The 16,596-nt window shown below is 46.0% G+C and overlaps 1 protein-coding gene across 3 annotated transcripts in view; it reads right to left on the bottom strand.

Moving 5' to 3' along the window:
• LOC309372831 overlaps positions 1-16,596 on the bottom strand; it is a 90,346-nt gene that overhangs the window by 53,673 nt on the left and 20,077 nt on the right. For 2 of the 3 annotated variants that reach the window (XM_081916815.1, XM_081916814.1), the window contains exons 2-3: positions 4,454-4,588; positions 2,659-2,745 (exon numbers count right to left, since the gene is read on the bottom strand). In XM_081916815.1, the coding sequence (XP_081772941.1) occupies positions 2,659-2,745; positions 4,454-4,588 (222 nt within the window). The remainder of the gene's footprint in view (positions 1-2,658; positions 2,746-4,453; positions 4,589-16,596) is intronic. The other variant, XM_081916816.1, reaches the window with a different exon arrangement.

The raw sequence follows: 16,596 nt of genomic DNA, 5'->3' as shown, positions 1-16,596 counted from the left end.
TTACTATTAGCAAATGAATTATCCATTTGCCATTCGGCTGTGAATACTTGAAGGCCTACTCCCTGCCTTGCAGACCATTTCCCACCTGGCCCAGAAGGGAAGGACCCCAACTGAGTGACTGACTGACTGACTGACTGACTCTTGGGCCAGGATGTTGTGGCTATTGGGGTTTTGCATCTTTATTTTAGTTTTGTTGTAATATACGTGGAAATGGTTCAGTTTGTTTTTGTTAGTTTGTTTAAGTTTAATTTATTGCTTATGACTGCTTTTGCTATGCTGTAGCTATGTATTTTTTATGTCATAAACTGCCTTGAGAGGTAGGCATCTGAAACCCTTCCTGCTGTGGGAATTTGCGGGGGGGGGGGCGGTGACAGAGAGGTGGAAAATTACCCTTGAATTTGTACTCTTGAATTTGGCTGGGCAGCTGCTTAAAGATCCAAGATCGCTTCCAGAGGGAGAGGAGATTGCCAACTCTGCTCCACTCCAGAATGGCTTCCTTCCATTTTTCTTGTTATATGGCAAATGAATTTATTGTGGTTGAGTTTTCCTGGGCAACAGATACATGCACTGAGTACCGACTGACATGCCATTCTGACTCTAGTTGCTATGCAGAACCTGAAAAGAGGTTAAGGAGTTGATTATGAGTGTACTTCCCAGGACAGTAGTATTTGCAGGCTGTTGCTTATAGCTAGACAAGTCATTATAACACCAGTCGGTTGCTATACTTTCGCACAGTTTGACTTCTGCTTTCCAAGATAGATACCATGCAGAAACAATCTGATTATCTGAAGGCAGCTCACTGGAAGATTATCCACAATGTATTGTTCACAAAGGGCCAGAATATCTTGTTTCGGTGTTGAATAAAAGTGATGACATCATGCCTCACCCTAAGGTACTTTCCACCTCTCCACCAGGGTAATTCTGCTAGGAAATGACCAATGAAAAGCAAGCTAAGGAGGTATCTTCAAACAAAGAATTCCCCTGTGCTGTGAGTTGTTTGCACAGCAGGATACAGTCAGAGATGAAAATCACAGCCAGGAGTATTGACTGTCTCACTCCAGTACACAGCATTGATTTCTAATCATGTGTGAAAATGTAGTAAGTGGCTGAAAGAGAGAACACACTCCAGGCTGGACGGCTAAGCAGTAGCACTAAACCTACACACTGTGATTTCCTGCCAACTAATTATTAAATACTTCCAAATTTCAGCAGCAAGGGAGGCAGAGCTTCTAATGAACCTGATGGCAAACAAAGGTTTGGTTGGTAAGCCATTGACTGGAAATTGATTAGGGGTCAAAATATGAATGATGAGAAAGGTTCAGTTTTTTTGCTGTTTGTGTGTGTGTGCATTACAGTGAACATTCACACTGTGCTGAATGCCAACTTTAACAAAACAATGCTAAATTAATTTTGCGGCTGCCTGATTCTGTCCAAAGATGGATGTGGAAGATGCCTGATTATTACGGTATGATTGCATCTTAAATGGGTTTTCAGTTCCAAAGGTTCTGTATATACATGAAAATCACATATCCAAACCCTTGGAGCTGCCCCAGTGCTAGCAGATATGAGAGAGAGAGAGAGAGAGAGAGAGAGAGAGAGAGAGAGAGAGAGAGAGAGAGAGAGAGAGAGAGAGAGGGATGCTCTCACAAGAACTCTGAGCACCCTTGAGATCTTGCAAAAGCATCACAGAATTAGCTTGCTGAGCAAGCCTTGAACTCCACCCCTACCCCCTGGCCCAAAGTAAGGCAGAGGGCTTAAAAGCTCTTTCTGCACCAGTAAACCCAAGCAGGCCCAGTGCAAATAGAGCTTTCAAGGTTTGAAATCGCACAAGTTAAACACAAGTGAGATGCAATTGTACTGTGCATGAATTTGTTGCAAAGATTCAGGTCAGTTTCTCCTACTACTGGGGAAATGGTGTGAGGTTTGCTGCTTTAGTTCCTGTTCCATGTCTTGAAACGAGCACACTGTTTTTGGATCAACACTTTTGACTGCATGCATGCATGAAAAAATAAAATCCCTACATAGAAAAAGAGCAAATCAGGAAGAAACGCTTTCATTGGCATGCCTGTTCTGTAGGTGCTGAAATGTTTTAGATGGGAAATTCCATAGACACACAAACCACCTGCAACTGGAAGTCCAGGAAGAGATTTATGTTAGCAAAGTCACTTAAATAACACAGATGGAGACAAGAGAGAAAATAAATCCTGGTTACACTGTACTGTGGTAACACAGGAAATCTGGACAAAAATGTATGATTTGAGGAGACATAAGCAAAGAGGTTTTGTCTTTCTTACATTGCAGGCAGCCATTCAACCAAACACAGAGAAGAAAAACTCCCTCAAGGTCCATGCTACCTCAGTGAAGATCACGCCATGCTGCCTGGTCACTAAACACCACCACCTCCACCCTCTTGGGTAGTTGGCTAATACTGTGAAGGCAATTAACCATTAAGTTACACACTGAATAATCCCTTCTGTTGCACTTCCAACACTTTACCACTTATAATTCAGTGGAAAGGAATGGTCTGGCCCTTTGACTTTGGCAGCACTCGTAGATATCCATCACCTAACCTGCAAGTTAGAACACACAAATCATGGGGAGTTTCACCCATAAACTGTTGTGTTTAGAAAAGGGGGAAAGTTACATTTGTAGAGTTACCTGCAAAATCCTTTTCTGCCACCGGTAGCGGTTATATTTGTAGACAATGAAGTTGAATTGCGAGGTGTTTGGCAAGTCCAGGGAATCCTGCAAGAGATTAGCGTACTTGAATAAGTCATTGCTCTCCTTCTGTTCATCTTACTGCACTGTTCCCTTTTGTGTCTCCATGATTTGCAGCACATCTGCCCTGGGATGAATTGTAGCACCTTAATGGATTGATTTTTGGAAGTGTTCAGCATCCACAAATCCTAATGATTTGTGAGCAGTGGGAACTTGGAGCATAAAAGGGAGAGGAAGGGACCTGTAAGCAAACCAGCCAAGACAGATAAAGGGCAGGCCGATAGTTCAGAATAATGCAGAAACAAGGTGTTCTATATTCACAAATCAAAGTTGCCTATTTAATCCTATTTATGTTTGCAATCTGAGTAACTTGGCAAATTGTAAACACTTTCAATAGCTCTCCTAAGAGCTATTGAAAGCGCTCCCGATTCCATGGGCTGCTGTTGGAGCCAATTACTGTGGCTGCTGTATCAATGCAGTGGCGCAATTTTATGTATTGTGCTTGCAACTCAAGCTGACCCGGAGCTGCCAAACATGACCAATAACTTTCATCATCAGGTAAGCTGGGGCGACACCACACAGCATGTGCAGCAAACAATTGGTGGAAGCAGCAGCAACAACAACAACAACAACAACAGCAATGAAAAGAGGGCTGCAAAAAGAAGGGAGGAGGAAAAGGAACAGGCAATGAACAATAGCTGCCATGTATGAATTGCAGCCATGCCTTATTGGCTTTCCGTGTAGCATTTTCCCAATGAACAGAACATTGAAACAGAGCAAAATCTCAGACTGTTCAGAGCCCCTCTGAGGGATGGATGGATGAGAGGCACCTTGAAAGGGGAGGAATGGCTAAGTTCCATGAAGAATGAGATTCTACATCAGAGACAGTGTTCCTTCTCTCACCAGGCAAGATCTGGATGGGTTGAATGCAGCCCTGCCATCAACATGTGGAATTTCTTGGGCAGTTGTTTGGGTCCCATTATGGTTGGATGCAGAGGAATGGTGGGAGGAACCAGCTTGGGAATCCCCAAGGCAAGAAGACTCAGAAGCCGGGGTGATGGGATGACAATGAATAATCAGAGGGAGAAGAGGGAGAAGGTTGGGAAAGAGCAGGTGTCAGAAGATGAAGAGGTAACCGGGCTTAGTGTCAGGGAAGAGCCAGAACGTGCTGCTTCGTCAGTTGTAGGGGAGGTTTCTGAGCAGGAACTGTCAGAAGAGGAAGACAGGGAAATGACGCATGAAGCAGAACAGGGGGTGGAGAGCAGTCAGGTGGAGCAGGGGGTCAGAGATGGGGAAGAGCCCTATAACCCACCAGAGCCGAGTTCAGACTCAGAAAGGGGGGGTCATTCACATCAGCAGAGGCAAGGAGGGAAATGAAACGTAAAGATCAAAGACGTCTCACGAGGTTTCCACGCCTACTTTGTTGGCGCCGGAATCGAAACAAGCCACTGCCTGAATTTGACTCGACAGGTTCAGACTCATGATTTTGAACTGTAGCTGTTCTTTTGTATATATGTAATAAAGACTGTAAATATCACACTGAGTGTACTGGAGTGTCACTGCGAAGAGGGAACACCACCTTGACACTTAGTGAGTTGGGAGAGTCTGTGGCAGAGAGAAGCGGCAGCTTCTGATTATGTATGATTACTGCATAAAATCATACATAAATATAAATAAATAAAATATGTTTTGTTAGTAAACATATTGCACATGGAAGGAAGGTGGGGTACCTTACCGCCCACGATGCAATCTGCTTTTCTTCATTTTCTTCTGCATTTCTCTCTCTTTCTGCTAAATCCAGGGCTTCTTCGACGCTCAGTTCTTTGTTTTTCACCATGTTCATAATTTTCAAGATTTTTCCTTGGCTTAGCTTGAGAGAGAGAGAGAGAGAGAGAGAGAGAGAGAGAGAGAGAGAGAGAGATGTTTTTGAACAATAAAAAATCATTGAGCGGGGAGAACGATGTTCGCCCTACCCACCTGGCAAGTCCGGCTACAGCAAGGCTTGTGACAACTGCATTGGCAGTGTATCGGTCATAAAATTACTATTTCATTCATATTTTATGCTTTATCGACAACTTGCCCAGCAAATATAATCTCCCTTTGAAGCCAAGCAGGAGCCTACAAGATATCAAATATACAGGGCTTTGTATGTTTTTGAAAGACAGGGTGGTAGTATTTGGCGCTCAGATTGCTCCGAGGAAATCTCCCTGGCTTGGCTGAGCCTAGCAAGAAGGAAGGATATCAATTCTGAATGCTTTCTGCCGGAGTCTCTCTCTGCTTGCACAAAGCACTGCATAACAAATAGCAAGAAGCTAAACTGGTAACATCAGATATTTAGAGGGGACACAGCTAGTTTTGTGTATGGAAATGCATTCGCTTCGGGTTTTAGCTGTCTCTGAAACTTGTCGGAGAATGTTACACTTTGCCTGTTGAACGTAAATGAAACAAAAAACCAGGGGAAGCTGTTCATAATATTGCTCAACAGGGATATTATTTATTGCTCTTAAATCAACAAACACAATCCTATGGCCCCTGGGAGAGCATCCTGGGGGCAATAGGATTTTTGCAGACAATGCAAATCTTTTTTTAAAGGAACAGCTTGGCTAACTTACACCCCACCTAACCTTCTGGTGGGTCATCTGCCTTCAAGTTCCCCCTTTCCTAGCCAGGTAGAATTACACAAAACAAGTTAAAGGTTATTCAGTAGTCCTTGATGAACTTAGTCTTTGCCAATTCCTGTGCAAAATGACCTCTAATCTACACATCATGAAACTAATAGGCAAATCATTATCCACTGGGTTTCACACTTCTCAGGTTTTATTGAGACAAATATTCCTGCCTGTTCAGATATAGAAGAACCCTGTCATGTGGTCCCCAGTCCTCCAACTGACTACTTGGGTTGGGTACCCACTGCAAGGTGGCCATTGGAGGGCTACTGGCATCTTGTAATATTTGGGGGGGGGGTTGCAATGTAACAAGTTTTATTAATAGTCTTACATTACATTACATATATATAGTACATCTCGTAGAGTAAATTGAGATTTCGGGCTGAAGCAGAATGGATTAGAATAAACACATATTTCAAAACATTTTTTAAAAAGCCCAGAAGCATACTGGAGCAGAATAATGAGTAAGAAACATGTAAAAGTGGTGCTGATCATAAATAGATAGATATGTCCATCCCACAGCTTATTTTTTTAAAATAGGATGGAACTAGATGTTATATTGGTAGAGATGTGGTGCCCAGTGGCAGAGCTTCATGCTCCAGCACCGGGGGGGTGGAGAGCAGGTGGTGGCAGGGCTGGCGCACGTCCTGGGGATGGGCAAGGCATCTGCAGGGGTGTGGCACCCAGCACAGGCGGGGGGGCAGCTGCAATGGCACCCCACAGGGATCGCGCTGCCGGGGACGGTGCGCTCCCCTTCCTCTGCCAGTGGTGGTGCCAGTGCAGGGGCTCAGAGGAGCATATGTAGGGAAGGATAGAGAGGAGGTAAACAGCATTTCCGTCACTGCTCTGGTTCGCCAGAAGCGGCTTAGTCATGCTGGCCACATGACCCAGAAGCTGAACGCCGGCTCCCTCGGCCAATAAAGCGAGATGAGCGCCGCAACCCCAGAGTCGGCCACGACTGGACCTAATGGTCAGGGGTCCCTTTACCTTTTTTTAGAGAGGCAAGAAAGTCTCATTTTGGAGCCTGCATTGGGGGACAGGTATGAAAATGCAGGGGGCATCATTTCCATGGCAGAATTGAAAAGGAAAGAAGCATCCCTTCTTCCTGCTCCTCCTTCAGTTCTTCTCTCAAAGGGAAATCCTTTCGTTTAGTTTTGGTAAGACCTCAGTATCAATCTGATAATCACTGAGGGCTTCAACCTTTGAAAAGGGAGCTCAAGACTATGGCTGCAGGCTAATTCTTCATGGTGTGCACAGCCACACACAGGTTGCTTCCAGGCTGCCACTATTTGAGGGGAGTATTTAATCACATACCAGCAAATTCAGGTTGTGCAAAAACATACTTTTTGCAGTAAGTTAAGTGACAGGAAAGCACACTGGGAAGTGTGGGATAGCACTTTTTTGAGGCAACATCATCTACCCTCCCCACAAGCAAATCAAAAATAGATGCTCATTAAATAGGCAATACCATCTAATCTCCCTGCAAGCAGATGAGGATGAAGAAACCACAGCTGCTTATAAAGGCATTATTTTTCCTTTTTTAAATAAAACCATTTATTATTATTTTCATTAAACACTACCAACAACAAATATAAAACCACGCAGAATCATTTCAGTTGCAAGCCCGTACAAAGCAAAACACAGCAAAGAAGCAGGGAAAGTATCTACCAGTGTAATATTGGTAAGCACTCTGCTCTCATGCGTGCTGTGATTCATTCTGTTGAAAGAATCCTGTGCCTCATGCATTACCCTACTTTCAGTCAACCCCCATACAGCCTCTCCATGACAGGCCAGAAGATATAGAGTATGCTGTCCCTTCTTTATGAAGCAAAAGAACAGAAATCAAAACTTTCCCATTTTGAGTCACCCTTTAAAGCCCTCCTTCTCTGTGTAAGGCGGTCCATGTCTGTGTTCCAGACCGGATTAATCCAGGTGTCCATTAGGGGCTCCACTTGGCTTTCCAAGGAGGAGCAACGGTCAGTTGCGCTGCGCCAACAATGGCAAAAAGAGGCTGTTTTTCTAATTGCCACTTCCTCATATTCTCCTCCCTGGGGAGGGATTGGAGCCCATGCTTAGAGTGCAAAAAGTGATGGGGGGTGTTATGTATTCAGTGGTCTGTGTTTGCCTAAGCTTGAGGCTGGACTAAGGATTATGAGCCCCTGTGTTCTGATTCGATACATGATATCCAATCACAGAACATTTCAGGATTCTGACTTATGATTCGCAGCTTGGAAGTTTGGACAGCCAATCACGTTGGGAGTGGGAGTGTCCGAGGCCTTAAGGAATTTATATAAGCGGTGGCTTTGCCCCTGTTGTCCTGTTCTGTTTGTTCTTGCTGTTATCACTGTGTCTTGTCTTGTGGGAACCCACCTACACTTCTACCCGGGGTCCACAGCAAGTCGGAGTGGAGAATGGTGAGCTAGCTCTGGTGTAAAGCAGATGAGAACAGATGAAGTCCCTGATGAAGAAGAGAAGAAGAAGAATTTGGATTTGATATCCCACTTTATCACTACCCTAAGGAGTCTCAAAGCAGCTAACATTCTCCTTTCCCTTCCTCCCCCACAACAAACACTTTGTGAGGTGAGTGGGGCTGAGAGACTTCAGAGAAGTATGACTAGCCAAGGTCACCCAGCAGCTGCATGTGGAGGAGCGGAGACTCAAACCCGGTTCACCAGATTACGAGACTACCGCTCCTAACCAGTACACGAAACTGGCTCTCTGAACTGAGCCAAAGGCCCATCTACCCCAACTTCATGTCCTCACAGTGGCCGATCAGATGCTCATGAGAAGTCCACAAGCAGTTCGTCTGGACTAGATGATTGCCAAGGTCCCTTCCAGTTCTATGATTCTATGAAACGGGACCTCAGTGAAGTGGCACACTGCCCAACTTTGATTCCCAGCGACTGATATCCTTTTTTTTCTTAGTCGGAGATCCTCATACGTTTAATTGAAACAGTTCTGCTTCCCTGCGGTGTGACTGCAACATGGAATGGCCTTCTTAATTCTCTTCATAATGTATGAAGACAAAGCATTTTCAGGAAGGAAACAAGTCTCTCACCCCCCCCCCTCTTTTGTAGATTCCCCCCCCCCTTTAAAGATTAGTTATGAAGTTTGCTTACTGCTGTTGGAGGCATTCCCCAGAGACAGAGGAAAGGAAAACAATGCAGAGGGGAGTTCTCTTAAAAGATGTCGCTTTTTGTTCACAATCTCTGCACATCTGTAAGCAGATGTTGGAGGGATAAGAGAGTGTTTTGGGGTGTGTGTGTGTTTTTAACAAAATAAAAGAATGAAATGACACTTCTGTTGGCGAGATTTCTCAGAATTATTTGCCTGAAGACTTCTGATTTAACTGATCTTTCTGACAGCAATAAATTAATTCAGTATTTCTTTTTAAAACTTGAAAACAAGTACTTGAAAGGAAGAAGTACGTCCTGACATTTTTCATTTAGCAACTAGATGGTGTGTTTTTCTTCTCCGCTCTCCTCTCTGTTGTGCTCAGAACATTTCTTTTCCTCCCCCAACCGCCCCGTTCTTCAATGGATAACAGGTTTCTTCCAGTGAAATGTCACAAAGACAGATGATTGTTCAGAGGTCTAACAAAATGTGACTGGTGAAACCAGATGTAATGAACCAGACACAGGGCCGCAAACTGAACTCGGTGGCAACTTGTTTTCAATCGAGCAAGCCTTGAACTGTAGCGCCAGGAGGCACCTGAAGGTCTTCTAGCTCAACCCCTGGAACAGAGGCTGGCTGACTCACACTCAAACCTCATTAACTGACAGGCGAATTAAAGCATCTTCCATGTTGCAGTACAATCTGTCACTTCTGCAGCTCCCAGCTGCATGCATTTTCCATCCCTGCCCGTTCTTTCTCCGACTTTTCCTTACAAATACTTATTTCTGTTAGGATGGCGTCATACACCTCACCAAAATGAAAAAGACAAAAAGAGGGGGAGAGAAATCAAGGCACACTTTCCCATTCTCATTTATATGTACAGGTGCAGATTTAGTAATAATTGCTGTCCTTCAAATAGAAATGCAGTACCTCCCATGTGTAGAAGGCAATGGCCTGTAGGCCAGCTGTTGATTTCGAAGACATCTGAAGAAAGCCTTGAATAGGGAAATTTTTAATGTTTGATGTCTTACTGTGTTTTAATTTGTTGCAAGTGACCCAGAGTGGCTGGTGTAACCCAGTCAGATGGGTGGCATATAAATTATTATTATTATTATTATTATTATTATTCGGATGGTCCGCCCCCGCCACTTAATGGATCCAAATGGTTTCCAGAGAGTGGTAGGGGATGCTTTATCCCATGTTGATGGCCTTTCAGCTGATTCCCTGGTGGCCCGCTGGAATGCGGAGTTAACCAGGGCTATTGACTGTCTGGCTCCGAAGCGCCCTCTCCGATTGCATGGAGCCCGGACAGCCCCGTGGTTTTCTTCGGAGCTGAGGGCGATGAAACAATCGCTGAGACGGCTAGAGCGTCGGTGGCAGAAAACTCACTCCGAATCTGACCGGACACAGGTTAGAGCTCAACGTCGAGCCTACCAAGTGGCGATAGCGACGGCGAAGAAGACTTTCTTCACCGCCTCTATTGCATCTGCAGAACATAGTAGCAGGAGACTCTTTCAGGTGGTCCGCAATTTAACGGAACCACCTTTACCACCGGGGCCTTGTAAAGACCCCAAGATCTCCTGCAACGATTTTGCAAAGTTTTTTGCAGATAAAATCACTCATATTCGGAAGGAGCTAGACACCACCGTGGGAGCAGGGCTGGGGCGGGAGAGTGCTAGAGCCCTGTCTGGTCAAGTTGCATGGAATCAGTTTCAATCCGTTACCCCCGAGGATGTGGACAGGCTGCTTGGACGCGTGAAACCAACCACCTGTCTCCTTGATCCTTGCCCATCCTGGCTAATAAAAGCAAGCCGGGAAGGGCTGGGCGATGGGCTCTGCGGGGTGGTGAATGCTTCCCTCTGTGAGGGAACATTCCCAGATCCGCTGAAAGAGGCGGTCGTTAAACCGCTTCTTAAAAAACCATCTTTAGACCCGGCCAGTATGGCCAACTATCGCCCAGTCTCAAATCTTCCATTCTTGGGCAAGGTGATTGAGCGTGTGGTTGCTGAACAACTCCAGGCACGCCTGGAGGATGCGGACCATTTGGATCCCTTCCAATCGGGGTTCAGGCCTCATCATGGGACCGAAACTGCCTTGGTCGCACTGGTTGATGATCTCCGGCGAGCTAGGGACAAAGGTGAGAGTTGTTTCCTAGTTCTGCTGGATCTCTCAGCGGCCTTTGATACAATCGACCATAACATCCTTCTGGACCGTCTAGAGGGGCTGGGAGCTGGGGGCACTGTTATACAGTGGTTTCGCTCCTTCCTCCTGGGCCGTGTTCAGAAAGTGGTGGTGGGGGATGAGTGTTCAGACCCTTGGGCCCTCACTTGTGGGGTACCTCAGGGTTCCGTCCTCTCCCCCATGCTTTTTAACATCTATATGAAGCCGCTGGGAGAGATCATCAGGGGGTTTGGACTGGGTGTCCATCAATATGCAGATGATACCCAGCTCTACCTCTCTTTCAAATCAGAACCAGTGAAGGCGGTGAAGGTCCTGTGTGAGTGCCTGGAGGCGGTTGGAGGATGGATGGCGGCTAATGGATTGACAAGACAGAAGTACTGTTTTTGGGGGACAGGGGGCGGGCTGGTGTGGAGGACTCCCTGGTCCTGAATAGGGTAACTGTGCCCCTGAAGGACCAGGTGCGTAGCCTGGGAGTCATTTTGGACTCACAGCTGTCCATGGAGGCACAGGTCAATTCTGTATCCAGGGCAGCTGTCTACCAACTCCACCTGGTACGCAGGCTGAGACCCTACCTGCCCGCAGACTGTCTCGCCAGAGTAGTGCAGGCTCTAGTTATCTCCCGCTTGGACTACTGCAATGCGCTCTACGTGGGGCTACCTTTGAAGGTGACTCGGAAACTACAGCTAATCCAGAATGCGGCAGCTAGACTGGTGACTGGGGGCGGCCGCCGAGACCACATAACACCGGTCTTGAAAGACCTACATTGGCTCCCAGTACGTTTCCGAGCACAATTCAAAGTGTTGGTGTTGACCTTTAAAGCCCTAAACGGCCTCGGCCCAGTATACCTGAAGGAGCGTCTCCACCCCCATCGTTCTGCCCGGACGCTGAGGTCCAGTGCCGAGGGCCTTCTGGCGGTTCCCTCATTGCGAGAAGCAAAGCTACAGGGAACCAGGCAGAGGGCCTTTTCGGTAGTGGCGCCCGCCCTGTGGAACGCCCTCCCAGCAGATGTCAAAACGATAAACAACTACTTGACATTCAGAAAACATCTTAAGGCAGCCCTGTTCAGGGAAGTTTTTAATGTATGATATTTTAGTGTTTCCTGGTTTCTATGGAAGCCGCCCAGAGTGGCTGGGGGGGCCCAGCCAGATGGGCGGGGTATAAATAATAAATTATTATTATTATTATTATTATTATTATTATTATTATTATTATTACTTCAAGGTGCTCTCCCGTCTAAGGTTCTTTACCTTTAAACCAGACTCAAACCCCCACAAGCCTTCAAAAAGAGGGCTAACCTTTGCAAAGTAGGACGTGTGATCCTCATCCCTTTCACTCTCTGCCTCATCTCTTTGGCAATCACTTGTAGCTGAATAAGATTGTCTTCCATAAGGACAGTTTTAACAGTGGGTCCGTAAGTGACTGTGGAGGCCAGTTCTGGATCCACACGTCCCACAGTGGGGACATAGGTTTCTGGGCAGGAGATGATCACAGTGAGGGTTTGCCAAGCATGCCTTCCTCTTAGCACGTTTCTCCCTTTCGTCCTGAGTTTGAGCATCTTCAAAGTCTTTGAAGAGGCCTTTGGTAGAGGCTGTTCTCCAATTGGAGTGCTCGCAGGCCAATGTTTCCCAGTTGCCAATGTTTAGATTTGCCTTGAGAAGTCTTTAAATCTCTTGTTGACCATCAACATTACGCTTTCCATTTTTTAGTTCGGAACAGTTGCTTTGGAAGAGAATAATCAGGTATCCAAAGAACATGCTTCAACACTGGTGATCTTTACTTTTTCCAGTACATTGGCATTAGTTTGCCTATCTTCCCAAGTGATGTGTAAACATTTTCAGTGACACTGTTGATGGAATCTTTCAAGGTGTTAGATATTATAAGTGGTCCATGTTTCTCCATGCCTTTTTTACAACCCTCTAATCTTTGGCACTTTGTCCCTTGGTCTGGGGCCTGGTGCCTTCTCTAACATGTCCTTCTATTCTGCCATGCCTGACCTACTGTGAGAATCAGGCAACCCAACCAATCACTGCCACAGGCTTTTTCACGACAGTCAACATCACCACTAAGGCCACGAAATTAGCTGGGATTCCTGCATAGCAGGGGGTTGCTCTGGGACCCCTGGGTCCGTTCCTACTCTATCATTCTATGATATCCATTACAGCAGGAGTGGCTAATCCTCAGCCAAGGAGCTGGATGACCACCCTTCTCCCCATCAAAGTATATGTAGTATTGAGTTGGGATGAGAGGTTTAAATCTGTCCTGATAGGGATGCATATTGTCCCCTCCTCAGTCATCAGATGTCACATTTGATAATTATTTGCTGCATTTGGGGGGTCTCCAGGTCATTCTGCTGAGTGTGGACCTGGGCTTCTGCCCTGAATTTCTGCTCTGACAGTACCACTGCACAACTTGTTTCTTAGCCAAATTGCGTCCATGAAGCGTACAAGCAGACCAAGAAAACTGAAGTGTTTGTCCTTGGCATCTGCTACATCAGGGTATACTGCCATGGATCAAGGAGGTTCTACTTTAGATGCAAATGAGCAAATGCCTCTTGTTGCTGTCCTTTTGTAACTCTGGAGAAGTAATGAGTCTAGAAACAATGATGCCAACAGACTGCAGACAATGAGAAGAGAACAAATGTGGAATTGTCTGGCAAACAAACGTCATTAATATCAACCAGCTTTTTAAGCAAGCAGATGAAGCCAGCAGACATGTATATAAACAGTGCCAGAAATGTTAATAAATGTTGCTTTTCATATCCCAAGACTATAAAATGTAAAATATTCATGCCAAATGTGTGACTCATGTAGATGTAACAATATCTTCCGTTCAGCGATCATCAAGCCAGTTTAGTCCATTAAAACCATTTAGATTACAAAGCTATCACTGAAATTGTTTGCAGATTTGATCAGCGTGTCAGCTGAGTGAGGAATTAAATGTGCAAAGTTTATTTTACCCTTTTTTAATATTCAAAGCACATCCTAACATGTCACTGAAATAAGAGGCAAACACATGCGAATGGTTTTTTAATGGAACGGGAGAGCATCAACAATAGACCAATATGTGTGGTCCTTGCTCCAGAAGTTACAAGTTCCCATTGTGGCAAAAGCCCACAGTGAGCCCTCCAAAATTAAAAGTCCTCCTAGGTCTGCTCTTCTATTTCATAATCCAGATGGGAGGTGGCAAAGCTGGATCCATAGCTGAGTGCGCCTTGGGGCAAAGGACTTGGGGATCAGCACTCCCTCTTATGTAGAGGGACACCCCCCGCCAGACTTAGCTGCAAGTGATGGTGGCCCCAATGGCTGGTGGCTGCCATCTTAATTTCCCACATTGCTCAGAGTGCTTAGCACAGTGTCATTCCAAGGCATTGTGGGAAATTTAAATGGAGCCTGCCCACTGGAAGGGGCTCAAGGCACACATCAAAACTGGGGGGCTCTGCTAGGGCACTGGGGTCCAGGCAGCTGCCATAAGCTTCCAGGTGCTGCTGGAAGGCCTGGGAAACTGCATTGCTGAGTAGCCCCTTACAGCAGAGCTGGATTTAGGGTGGTGCAAGCTATGTAGTGAGAGCTGGATCATAAAGAAGGCTGATCGCTGAAGAATTGATGCTTTTGAATTATGGTGCTGGAGGAGACTCTTGAGAGTCCCATGGACTGCAAGAAGATCAAACCTATCCATTCTTAAGGAAATCAGCCCTGATTGCTCACTGGAAGGACAGATCGTGAAGCTGTGGCTCCAATACTTTGGCCACATCATGAGAAGAGAAGACTCCCTGGAAAAGACCCTGATGTTGGGAAAGATGGGGGGCACAAGGAGAAAGGGCAAGTGCTTACTGGGCGTTGGGAAGGAGATGGGAGGACCCTGTCAGAGCCTCACGCCTCCTTCCTAAACCCCAACAGCAGCAAGAGCCCATGGCCTCAATAAGGTGGCATATTACCAAGGTCCACACCTGCTTACAGCAAAAACAACAACAACTCCCTGCATACAGAAAACTAGCAAGGAAGCAGTGCACCTTCAGGTCACCTGAAGGTGGTGCCTCAAAAGGCCTTAGTCTACTTCCAATCCTTTTTGGAGGAAGTTGTTCACGAGGCACTTTGCTCCTCATCCTCATCTTGCCCATCTGAACTCCCTTTTACCATCATTTTGGGTTTGCCCCAGTGTCTTCCACTCCTTCTGTCTTGGGCAGAGCATTTCACTCTAACTTCTGGCTCTAACTTCTCTTGCCACTTTTCAATCCCAGAAAGGTTTTATTTTATTTTCCTCCCCCTGTGCATGGAGGAGTCGTTTGCCTACATATAGAGACATGCATCTCACGCAAGGATGGCAGCAAGGAACCCAGGCTGGGGGCACCACATTTAGGAGAGTTTTAAGGTGACGCACCCTTCACTTTGTGCGTTTATTGTATTTCCATTTGTCAAATGGTTTTGGCAGGTTTTTGAAGTGCTACCCAAAAAGCCTGCAAAGCCTGTAAATATGAAAGAAAGATTCACTCCATGAACACTGATGCTTCTCCGTGGACAATGGTGCTTCTATCCTATCACCTTTGGTTTGCACACTGCAGTCTGTCTCCTGCCATGGAGAATCTGCCAGCCAGCAGCAACCGCCCTCGACAGCATGAATCAACACCATGAGATCAACAAGCAGCTCATTCAGTAACCCACATTGCAGCATTCTCTGCATATGAATTAAGTCTTAGAGCTGAATACCGTACTAAGATATGACCATGGGTTCCCCATCTCCACCCCCAAGCAAAGCTTCAGTAAGATTTTGCCTGGCAGATCGCCATTTATTATACCCAGTGCACATTCTCTATGCTGTCAGAATGGGATGCAAGGGACAGTGTGCTTTGCCACAGTAACAACAAGGAGGAAGAAGTATGGAAACAGTTTTGTTACAATTGGAGCTACAGAATACTTCATCAGAGCTGACAGGGCATGGCTGGCTTTTACGCTGCCTCAGCATTGCTGGCATGATAAAGTAGCAAAGAACAAGGCCCATTGGAAAAGCCCTTTGCAGCAAAGTGACCCATCACGAGAAATATGCTGAGGTTCCCCCCATTCTCATTCCACACGGACCCAGAGCCCGTTTGAACATGGCATGAAATATAGCCTGGGCAATAGGGAGCAAGGGAGAAGAAGATGTGCACTCCCTTTTCAAAAAAAAAAATGGAGGGGGGAGAACCTCTTTGAAAAATTGCATTTTCATGCACAAGCTCCCAAGACAATGCTAGTTTGCGCTGCACAATTTATATACAGGTGATCTATTTAAAAACAATCTCCCCACAGGCAGGCAGAATGATGGGGAGGAGGGTTGCAAAGGAGAATGTGGTGGCTTGTAAATTGTCTCCATCTTTCTTTTGCCCTTTTCCAGGATCATGTTAAAAATGACAAAATACAACCTCAGTTGGACTCCTTGCTGCAAGGTGTAGGAAACTGCTGAAAAATGCATCCAGCTATCTGTCCATCCAGTTCAAGGGATACGGGTGGCGCTATGGTCTAAACCTCTGAGCCTCTTGGGCTTGCTGGTTGGAAGGTCGGCGATTTGAATTCCCATGTTGGGGTGAGTTTCCATTCCTCTGTCCCAGCTCCTGCCAACATAGCACTTCAAAAGCATGCCAGTGCAAGTAGATAAATAGGTACCACTGTGGTGGGAAGGTAAACACCGTTTCCATGCACTCTGGCACTCGTCACAGTCCTCCATGTGCCAGTAGCGGTTTAGTCATGCTGGCCACTTGACCCGGAAAACTGTCTGTGGACAAATGCTGGCTCCCTCAGCCTAAAAGCAAGATGAGTGTCACAATCCCATAGTCACCTTTGACTGGATTTAACCATCCAAGGGTCCTTTACCTTTTTTACCTTTTCCCATCCAGTTCAGTACTTTGTGCGCTCCAACCTACAGCACCTCTCCAGAGCTACCTGGT

Source organism: Podarcis melisellensis (assembly GCF_964234715.1).
Source record: "Podarcis melisellensis genome assembly, chromosome: 6".
Taxonomy (NCBI): Eukaryota; Metazoa; Chordata; class Lepidosauria; order Squamata; family Lacertidae; genus Podarcis; species Podarcis melisellensis.
This window is presented reverse-complemented; position numbering and strand designations above follow the sequence as displayed.